Below are 11,392 nucleotides of genomic sequence, written 5' to 3'. Positions count from 1 at the left end.
TTCAGGAAGAAAAATTTCAGATACACTTCCCCCTGGGGCATTTCTATCTAGCTGGTTGGTGTCTCCTTCCCTTTTCCTTTCTCAAGTAAGTGCTGGTTGATTTAAGTTCAACTCTGAGGGGTCTCATCTCTCTGATTTACTACACAGAGAATACAGGCACCAGCAACTTTGGGGTGCTGCAGTGCTGAGTACCCAGGTTTCTCTTCAGATGTAGCCTTCTCCCTCTGTTAAGAAAGACAGTCTCAAGAGCCATTTTGGAGTGTAGTAGTCAAATTTATTTCCACTGTAGAAGCACACTTGTTTCAGTAATAAAAAAATAACATTTTCTTTGCAGAATAAGAGTAAACCTGTAGTGGTATAAATATATTTACTTGCACAAGAATTCACATAAGTCACTCAACATATATTTAGACTTAGTATTCTCATAATCCTAAATTTCAAATGGAGTCAACAAAAGATAGCTACTTGGAGAAAGATGAGAAATGTGAAGTCTGGCTCAGTTTGGATTTAAACATATATGAAATAATGGAAAGCTTCCTTCCTTGATGTTTTTTCTGTTAAATGAATACATTTCTTATGAAAAATATCGACAGCCTTCAGCACGGATTATTTCTGTTTGTCTAATTAAAATATACTATATGGTGTCAGTCACAGAAGCCTCTTCTGGCTGCCTTGCAGACATGACCTCAGTGCTGGCCAGGTAGAACCAGCAACGAGCATGTCCATGTTCAAGCTCAGTGCTCCTTAGCCTCTGCTCAGCCTGTGTGTCTCCTCTCCTGAGACTCCCATCACCAGCTACTGTCTTTCAACGAACAAACCAGGTATTTCCTTCAGCAGGTCATCACAGACTCACCAGACAGTGATCAATCAGTAAATCCCTGTGCTACACTAAGACAGGTGCTATATTCCATATAGCATTATTAAGAACCTGGTGAAACCAAACATCTAGCTCATAGTAGGTATGGTTGATGTGTAACTTTATCTAGTATGAATACTTAATGCAAAAGAAACAATATTATATTCTGCACTCTCATTCAGTTCAAGCCATGGAACAACAGTACAAACAACTGCAACAAATTTAACTTGCACTTTAACTTCTATAAAACTCTTCAACTCTTTTTCCAATTGTGGGGGCAGGAAAAAAAAAAAAACAAAAAAGGGGAAACTAAGTTTAATGAATCAATCTCATCATGACTCTGTATTACTCTGTTCTGCCTAAATTATACTTCGTTACCATATGGGAAATTGTCAGCACCATGTCCTCACAACATATGTTGATTTATTCCCATCCTTCCTTACTGTTACTACAGTGAAAAACAGCATAAGGTTCAGCCCTGATTCTCCCCAACATGTCTACAAGAGGAGGACACCAAACTAATACAGCACAATACTGGAGACAAGAGAACATAACACTTAGTTCTGATACACTGAAAAGCAACTTCACACATTAACTCACTTATGCAGGCACACGGATATATTGAGCACCATTTTTTTTCAGTTTAACATAATGTTCAACTCTGAACAGAAAAATGTTTAGCCTCTAGGACAGTTTCAGTATTAAGAAAAGAACTACCTCTATTTTAGAAACATCAAACCACTAATGTTGACACTTTAGTTGAGAAGTTCACTGCAAGTGACCCTCTCTCTGAATTCGAAGGCGCTCCTTCTCCACTTGCAAGCGTTCCTTCTCAATCTGCAGCTTCTCTGACTCAAACTTGAGAAACTGCAGCCTCTCTTTCTCTAACTGTAAACGTTCTTTTTCAAGTTTTAACTTTTCAGTTTCTAGATCCAGAGGCTGTATGATAGGTTTTTCTGTTGGGGTGAGGTCATTTTCCAGGGCAGGTTTTTCGGATTGCAGAGTCTCCAGCCTGAGTTTCTCCCATTCAATCTGAAGTCGCTCCTTCTCAATCTGAAGCCTCTCGCGCTCCAAGTCAACGTGCCGCAACCGTTCCTTTTCAATTTGCAGGCGCTCCTTCTCCACTTGCAACCTTTCGGCTTCAATGTCTAGTCGCTGTTTCTCCAGATCCAGCTTTTGCTTCTCCAGATTTATAAGCAAATGAGAATCTTCATAGGCTAGCCTAGCTTGAGCAGAGCTTAGATTTCCAAACTCTTCAATGTGGGGGAAGTCTGGTAGGTCATTTTCCTTTTTTGAATCTGGTAAAACTGATGACAATATTTCTTCCTCTTCCTCAATAGGAAACTGCAGAGGAACATGACAGAAAAGAATTACTCTCCAGTCTTTATGCCGGAATAAATGTGTTACACATGACTGAAAAGAACATATTGTGTTTTTTCATCTTTAAAGCTACTCAGAACTGTTTAACTCGCATGTTGTGAAATAACCATTTTAAATCAGAAAATTTTTCTATCATTGCACAGGTAGAGAAACACACTTTATCTGCAAGTTAATACTTGGTAATGAAAAATGCAAAATCAGTTTGTCAGTGGACATGCAAGAACATACAGAAACACATGGCACAGTTATTACAGATCATTCAGAACTACTGATAGAAAAATGGATCTACGAGACCATATGTTGTTCTTACTTTTCATAGACCTGAGTGACATTTAGGGAAGCCACTAGGAATTTGTTGTGACTAATTATTTATCAGACCAGATGGATTCATAGGCTGTGTGGTAAGTAAGCCAACCCAACCTTCACTAAAGGATTCCATTTTTTATGAAACATTTAACACTGACATTTTTCACATGCTCTTAACCCTTCCAACTCCGTTAAGTGGGTCTATACACAGGACTTTAACCGTTCTGTGTTACCACATTTGCTGTAAAGCTATTTATGATGCAGATGATGAGATGGTTAGGATCACTGCTCTCAGCAGAAGATAGACACTGTTCTTCAGCACTGTCTGACAGTAGTCTCACTACCATTTAACAGCTTCTGCTGATTTTTTCCCAGCACATATACTGACGGAGCTAAGACAGGAGCTGCTTCCCCACCCTTCTCACTTGAGAAGAAAAAAAAAAAGGAAAACTGTTTGAATACCCCTTTTTGAAATGAGAACTATATATTTGTAGAGGCACAGCAAAACTATCCCAACATTTGACTTGACTCCAGCTGGCTGCCTTCCCCAGGACAGTCACAGTACTACTAGGAGTAACAACCTGTCCAGAGAATCCACAATTGCTTGTCAAATTCACACTAAAATTCTGAAAGAGAAGAATGGCCAACTGACTTATTCAAGTAATGGTTTCATCTCCTGGGGGTTCATTTTAAGATCATGCAAACAGTATCCTATTTCTTTCTGTACCTGCAGGTAACATATACTTCCATTTGTTAAAGAAGTGCACTTTTCTTCTCTGTTCATCCATCCAGACAGCCTGAATATTACAATAACCAGTTTCCTTAAAGAGCATATTTTCATTCTACTGACTGAACTAATTCTTATCTGTGACACATACAAATGGAAAATACATGTGCGAAGACATATTCCAGCTTTAGGTATATCAATTCAATAATCAACATCCCAGACCTACACCCAATTCCAAGTTGCTAGATTTGAATACCACCTCTCTGAAATATATTTGTTTCTACAGTTTCTTTAATTCATACATTCAGAAAAAAAAAACAGAAACAGACACTATAAAGAAACACAGTAGCCTTATGCTGAAATGAAACAAAGGCCATATTGCACACAGCTAATGCATGTCAGTCACTCACTTCGAAATTCTGCGGATCCTCCTCTTCCTCTTCTACTTTGATTTCTGTTAAAGATCCACCAGCTTCTCTGAAGTCAGTGATATTCTGCCATTCAAAACTAGATTCAATTGCAAATCCCATTTTCTCATCCATGTCTTCATTGAGAGAGTCATCTAAATTGGATGAAGGAAGGTGAAACCCAGCACCTACTACTTTGATGTTTGCATTCAGACGTTTTCTCTTCATGAGTGCTCTCCAGTCAAGGTATCGCCTTTTCACTTCTGTCCCTGTTCTTTGCTCTCCTTCACCTACAGCATTGACACACTCTGCTATTTCCTCCCAAGCTTTCCGTTTCATCTCATTAATTGTTGTATTAAGTTGCTTTGAAAAGAGTACTTCTCTCCTTTTTCTGATTTCCTTAAGGAGAGTTTGAGTTTCCTGAACACTAAAATTGCTTTTCCTTTTTCTTTTTAATTGTTTCATCTTTTCCAGCTTTAACCTAATAATTTCACCACAGTAGACCACAGAGATGATCTGACACTAGTCAGCTATTAATATAAATAAATTTAGAAGCCAATGAAAGCAGAGCTCAGTTCTCGTGAAGTGAATTTTCTCTTCACTTGTAGTATTTTTCTATTTGTCAGGCTTCCTAAGAGAAAAAGAGCAAACAACATAAATCTCCAAGGTATACACCATAAATTTTCATTTAGCAACTTGACTCCTAAGTCATCATTTAAGGAATACATATTTTGAGCTGACTGTTTATTTAATAAAAGAAAACCATTCTCTTAGACTCTGAATATAAAGTAGCCATAGATACCTTCTCTAATGTCCTATGAATTACACAACCATTAATATATCCATGTCATGAACTGTTATAGTTGATTTGATATTTCCATTACAAAAATACAACTATTTTCCTTCAACTCTTAAGAGTTTTGCCAGTCAGGATTTGCTTAGGACTGAAATTTGACATACACATTTCAGTTTGAATACTAGATTATTTCCAAAAGAAGCTGAAATTGTTATATCATTACTTCAAAATCATCAAGCGTGTAGGAGACTGAAATTTCTGAGACACATTTTAAATGAGACACCATTTCCATAAAAAAGTAGATTAATATGGAAAATGGAAATTTTAGAAGCTCTTCCGACTTATCTTAATCAGAAATAAAATAACTGAAGCAATCCTGTTTAATGTCATAAAATTACTAACTCAAACAAATGTCGTGCATGAGAGATATTTTAACAGTAAACAGATTTAAGAATAAGTCACTACATGCAGCTCTGTCCTTCTTACACTGTAAAACATGTCAGATGCGATGGCAGCTTTAAAGTTCATTCAGTTCTCTGCCCGCAGCAACAGCTGGTCCTGCCCCTGATGCTGAAGAGAACACTAAACCCCATAAATACACCTGACAAAAATGGTTCATGGTCACAGATTGCTTGGTAATGGGTCCAATTTAGGATTATTTTGAACAATCATTTGTACCGTCTTATCTACCACTGTACATAGGTTTAGAAGGCTTTAAACCAAGCAGACCAGGGACTTACCATACAGTCCATACAGTTTCAAGCTGCTGTGTTTGTTCACTGTTCATGCAGTATAGACATTTGTCCACCTGAAGGCAAATGGCTTGCAAACTATATATTCAATTGCTACTGACTGATGGACTTAACTCTTATCCCCCCCCCCAACCCCCTCCCCAAGCTACACAGGATTCTTAACTTACTAAGCATTTTTTCTCCTGTTATTCTCCCTAAACTTGGTTAAAACATACACATCAGCACAACACAACAACTCTCCATTTGGGGGATAATGTAGTGTAGATATTGTTATTCATCTCGTATGCATGGCTGACTGTCAGTAAGTGGCTCACTTGCAATTTTCCATGTCAAGCAACATCTTTTCATATCCAACATGCAAGCATGCTGCCGTCAAGTATTTTTTAAAATGCTGCATTTAGAAAACCGCTTTACTACTTTTCGTCATTACAATACTGTTCTCACTGTCAAGCCACTTACTTCCAATGATTACTAGCTAGCAAATATGCAAAACCAAGTCCCAAGAGGAAATCAATTGTATAGCATGAGCATGTATTAGCATACACCAGTCCCCAGTTCTGCTATGCAGCTACTCAGCACTTTGGACTCCTCAGACTCAAGCAGGAAGCTGCATGTTGCTGTTTAGGATGTGTGAAATATTCTACCCTTCTGAAAATAAAATTCTAGTTGGTTTTGAGAAAAGGGAATTGTTTAAAAAAATAATGTAATGTAGTGCTTTAATGCAGACCCCTAACTTGAAATGACCAGTAGTGAAAAAAATGTTGTCAATTTAGAAAATCAGATTCATACCAGAACACAGCACTGTACCTGCTAAAATTACATAATTTTTTTCTGAGACCTTTTATCTGATCTTTAAGCATATCCCTTAACCTTGATTATTATAAGCTTATCACAAAAAGATATCAAGAAGGCAGAATCATATTTACTTCTCTGTCAGTAAATCAATTTATTTGGTACTTGCTGAGCTTTTCAAATGCAAATTACAGCAGTAGTGCTTTACTGTTATTATTGTAACTGAATTTCTTGACTTATGCATGAAATTCTAAGTTTATCTTGTGTAAAGTCTTTGGCTGTGGGGTTTTTTTAAACCTTTTGATAAGTCACTGAGGAAGTAAATTCTTCAGGAAAGTTACCTGCACACAGAACAAATTTAGAACACTTTTATAATCTTCACCATTTACAAGGCAATTATTCTGGACTGATAAATATATAGTGATTCCTGGTTACTGGGGAATGATCTTCATACTGGCTTTAGAAACACATACATTTGCACTTACCTGTTTTCAAGGTGGGGAGTGTGTGTGAAAGATACAGAGGTATCCATCCTGAGTTGGTCTTCCAGGTATAAAGAATCACATAGAGTACTCAGGTACAACATAAGTTTCACAAGAATGACAGTATTTCTGACTTTAATTTCAGGACATTAAATCTCTGTTTACAAGGTCACACTTATCTCCACTGAAATCAGTAGAATTTCAGGTTTGGTTTTAAGTAATACTTAAGCAAACACTCAAGTACTTTGCTGACTATGGGAAAATGGGTCAAACTTTCCTAAGTACTCGCCAGTTGGGTACATCACACTAAACTCTTGAAAGTACCAGTAGATACTTAATTTTCTCTTAAGATACTTAAACAGCAGACTTTTAATCTCAAGGTATATACTGGCTAAGTCCTTTACTTAGCCCCAGCTATGTGGAAAAGGTTCTGGTCATTCCCAATAACAGGGAACCACAAGATTTTAGAGACTCATATGGTATCTCTAGTTACCTTGGCCCTCCCTAAATTTCTCAAAGTTAGTACAGCAGGCCAATATGGGCACAAACACAGGAAAAAAACCAACACCTCGGTTTTCAAATCAAATTTTCATCATCTTCTAAATATAGTTCTACATGAACACAGAAGATGCAGACAGGCAAGCTTTGTCCTTAGCCCCAGAGAAGGCTGAGAGTTAAAACACACAAATGTCAGGTTACCCTGTGGGTCAGCCTCACTGCTCCTTGTGCCAGTGCTTTCCACCACCTGACTGATCTCCCTAGCCACTCTTCGTGAAGTGTCTAATCTTGGTTTTGGATTTTATGCTATAAGCTAAAGACATGACCTTTAAGAACTACAATACTAACTTGGAAACTACTGGCATCCAATTCCTTTATTAGGTAAAGTTTTATTTTAGACTTTTTTTAATTTTTGCTTGAACAGGTCTGATACAAGCCCTGAATCTCCCAGTGAAACATCAGCAAAACCTATCTGTTTTAAAACACATAACTACTAACTTCCAATAGCAAAGGACATTTTGCCTTTTCTAACTCTTTCCTTTTTAAAAGTACATGGCCTCATTAAGGACAATTCCCATCTTATTAATATAAATGGGTGTTAGCAAATTGTTTTAACAGTGTACTTATTCCCAGGGATGGTTCAAATCCACTGTGGCACTGTGTACCTTTCTGATATATTAACTATAAAGCCTTATTATCTAACTAAACCTGAGGTTTGGGATATTCAATTTTCTGACACTGCTAGATAGTCTCCAGGATATTACTCTTTAATGCAGAAAAATGAACTATTACATGCTCGAAGTACAAAAGAAACAGGAATGGCAATAATCTAGGATTTGTACACATTCTAGATAGCTACCCTACCCCACTTCGAAAAGCTTGATTTACAAAAACATGACATACAGCACTGTCCTGGTTTCAGCTGGGATAGTGCTCTGTTTTGGATTTAGTGTGACAATAATGTTGATAACACATTGATGTGTTGGTTGTTGCTAAGCAGTGCTTAGGCTAAGTCAAGAACTTCTCAGTTTCCTGCGTTCTGCCACTAAGGAGAATTATAAGAAGCTGGGGGGAAACTGCAAATGCAAACTGCATATCTTTACAGTTTGTGCAGAAATGCAAAGTGATGACTAGGAAAAAAAAAAAGAAACAATTCTGATTATACAGTAACAAAGATTTCAAAGGTCTTCCAGAAAAGATGGCAACATGGAGCTACAAGTTTCAGAGTCCTGTCACGCCAGAAGCAGCCCAATGTCACAAAGGTCCTCATCGCTGGACTAAAGAAACATAAACTATTTGTCAGAGTTGAAATGAAACAAGTATTGTAAAACTAAGCTGCAAACTCCCTAAGCAGGCAGAACATACACATACTGAATATCTTTGACATACTTAATGGCAGAGGCATCCACATTCTGCCTCTGTCTTTTCTGTCTCCTTTGTTCACACCTTATTGTCTAAGTGCTAGACCAAAAAAAAAAATTAACCAACCCTCCCAAAATAAACAAGGAAACAAAGAAAAACATCCTTGCATTCACCAGGACCGAAGGACTGCTGCTAGCATCAACAGTCTTAGAAGTATTCTATAGGAAAATCATGACTTTTTTAAACACGATGTCTTGATAGTCCATTTATTTATTTATTTATTTATTTATTTATTTATTTATTTATTTATTTATTTAACTTTCAGGGCTTATGCTTGAATAAAAAAACCAAAGTTTAAATTAGGAGGACCTGCTACTTCTAAGTTTTTTTAAACAAATTCGAGAGTCTGAGTATCTTTGGATACTACAGCCTGGGGATTTCTAGAAAACTTTGTATGTGATTCCCAACAGATGGCTACGTTGACTTGGCGCAACTTAGGGTTTTTAACAGAGAGGCTGACTGCTGGCCAACACATACCCCCCTGCAAAAGCACGCGGTTTGCGCACACGAAAAGGCACGCAGGGGAGGGAACCAACACCACCTAAAAGGACCGTTTAACGAGGCTGAGAGGAGAGAGGCACAGAGAATGAGAGGCAGCTGTATATTCAGGCTAATGAATCCAGAAACTCATCAGGCTGACATTCCCCTTCCTCCGAACCAGTCGCGGCCACGAACGGCACAAAACCGCTCCCCGGCGGGGGGCGCGGTCCGGAGGGACCGGTGCGAGCACAGCCCCGGGTGAGGCGCCAGCTCCGGCCCGGTCCCACCCGAGCGCTGCGGGGAGTGAGGCGGCAACAAAAGAAGGTGGGGGCACGGCTGCCCCAGCCACTGAACCCTGGGGAGCAGCCGGGCCCGCGGCTCCCACCGCAGCCCAGGGTCCCTCAAGACGGCACGGCCGCGCGACTCTCCCGGGAGCAGGAGGAAGACGAGCGGAGCCTCCCCGCGGGGAGAGAAGGCGGAGGACAATCGCCTTGCCGCCCCCAGGGGCCCAGAGCGGCAGAGCCGCACCGCTCTACCCCTACCGAAGGTGCCAGGGCTTGCCCGCACACTGCTGAGGCAGCGGCCGCCCCATCCCCGCCCGGTGCCGCCGCCCGCACCGCCCGCACCGCCCGGTCCCCGGGGGACGTACTCCCCGCTCACCTGCGCCTGGCGCTCCCCGCCGGGCCGCCGGCCCTTTAACGGCCACTGCCCTCCCATTGGGCAAATCGCCTGTCTGTCAGTCTTCTCCGCGCTCCTATTGGCGGATCGTGCCCGCCGCTCTCCCCGCCCCGCCCCGCCGTGACGCGCCGGGCGGGCCGGGATCCCCCCACGTCCCTCCGCCCGCGGGGCCGCGCCGCGCGCCGCACCCGGGCAGCCATTGGCTATAGCCGCCGTCTGTCTTCCGCAGACCGGCTGGTGATTGGCTGCGAGAGGTCACGGCCCGCCTCTCCCCTCAGTTAGAGACCCTCCGCGGGGTCACGGTGAAGTCAGGTGGGCTTGGTTTGGTGTTCCCTCCGCTCCGTCTGAGGGCGTGGCACAGCGAGGGGCTGGCAAGGTGGGGGACGGGGCCTCTCCGCGGGATGTGCGAGGAAAGGAGAGGGTGCGGGTTTGTGTGGCTGGTTTGTGATGCTGCAGTAGTGAGCGAACGTGCAGCAGCCGGTGGTTCATCCCGAACTGCGCGGCTTGTGATTCAAACAGAGAAATAACATTTCTATAGATACTGTAATTAAAGAAGTGAAAATGTTTCGGAAGTGCTGCATATGTAAGCCGCCAGGTCACTGATGTGGCTGAATATACATGCAAAAGGCTTCTGTGGACCTTTCTGGCTTGGGGCTCCTCTGCCACACAAGATGTGTCTGGTCCTTGCCCTCTCTGTTGGATCCCGTTGCCTTGGTCACGTAACCTTCGTGCAGGCTTAAGGCACTACTTTTTGTCTAAAGTTTGCTGCCTTTATTCTGCCTGCTCTGATGTGTGCATGTATTATTTTGCATGTTTGTTAACAATTACTTTCCTCAGTCCTTTCAAACCCAAATATGGGTTGTAATGAGTATTTGGTCTTGTTTACTTTCACTGGAAAGATAGGTTATTTCCTTAATAAAGCTTCAAGTGATCAAAATTGTGATGAAACTACGAATCTCCTTTAAGATGGCATTTTCCAGTTTGTCAACAATTCTGGTATTGAACTTTCTGCAAAATATTTCATAGAAACTAAAGGCTATGAACTTATCAGTTTACTTAGGTAGTGATAGTTTTGCTGCCTTACTTGCCCATTGTGTACTGAAAATAATAAAAAATTAAAAAGGAAAACAGTAAGGAGTAGGGTAGCAAGCCTATGCTACATTGCTGGCATATATAATACAGGGACATTTCTTACTGAGGCCTATGTATGAACTAGGTTTTCATTTCCATTATTATCAGTATTTTGTCAGTGCTCAGAAATGAGATTCAAGTGTGCCCTAAAGGTCTTGCAAGCTACTTCAAACTAGTTTCAGGTGCAAGTATATGGAAAAATGATGGAAAGTGGAAGTCATTAACAATCTGAACCTCTGCCACGTTGCAAAAATAATTAGTCCTAATTACACCTCATTAAGTGTCCTTCTTTTATTGCGAAGCACAAAACCACTAAATATGATTAGTATCCACTAGAATAATTTTCACTAGGAAGCATATGATTTCCTAGAGTACCTATGCACATAATTCTAAATAGCTCTATTTCCTCCCTCTATTGTTACTCCACTATTATGGAGACTGTTGATCACTGGTGAAAAATCTTGATGTATGCTAGGTTCCTCCAACAAAAATCCTTGGACTTCCTTCATTCATGTAGGATATGTCTTGAATTTATGTATGATTTATGTGTACTTTATTCAATTACTAACTTTTGATGACAATAGGAGAAGCCCCACCATATGGCTTATAGTTCAGATGTGAATTGTTCAAGTCCATAGTGAATTCCCTAGTTCTGTAGAACATTCATATGCAATTGTCTTCTCAT

General features: G+C 40.6%; 1 protein-coding gene across 3 annotated transcripts; it reads right to left on the bottom strand.

The window, feature by feature from the left end:
- Positions 1 to 252: 252 nt before the first annotated feature.
- Positions 253 to 9,658, bottom strand: MSANTD4 (Myb/SANT DNA binding domain containing 4 with coiled-coils). Of its 3 annotated transcripts, none has more exons than XM_051779862.1 (3): positions 9,559 to 9,658; positions 3,680 to 4,307; positions 253 to 2,200 (listed from the first exon to the last, which is right to left on the bottom strand). In XM_051779862.1, exons 2-3 carry the CDS (start codon positions 4,139 to 4,141, stop codon positions 1,625 to 1,627), a joined length of 1,038 nt encoding a protein of 345 aa, XP_051635822.1. In that variant the 5' UTR covers positions 4,142 to 4,307; positions 9,559 to 9,658; the 3' UTR covers positions 253 to 1,624. The 3 variants fall into 3 exon arrangements, with proteins under 3 accessions (XP_051635822.1, XP_051635823.1, XP_051635824.1); XM_051779863.1 differs by lacking the exon at positions 9,559 to 9,658 and adding an exon at positions 4,959 to 9,529; XM_051779864.1 differs by lacking the exon at positions 9,559 to 9,658 and adding an exon at positions 6,502 to 9,529.
- Between the last annotated feature and the right edge of the window lie 1,734 nt (positions 9,659 to 11,392).

The sequence above is a fragment of the Manacus candei genome, unplaced genomic scaffold, assembly GCF_025592945.1.
Source record: "Manacus candei isolate 608988 ecotype Guabito, Panama unplaced genomic scaffold, ASM2559294v1 h1tg000014l, whole genome shotgun sequence".
Taxonomy (NCBI): Eukaryota; Metazoa; Chordata; class Aves; order Passeriformes; family Pipridae; genus Manacus; species Manacus candei.
Note: the sequence above shows the minus strand (reverse complement) of the source record. Positions and strands in the feature narration are given on the sequence as shown.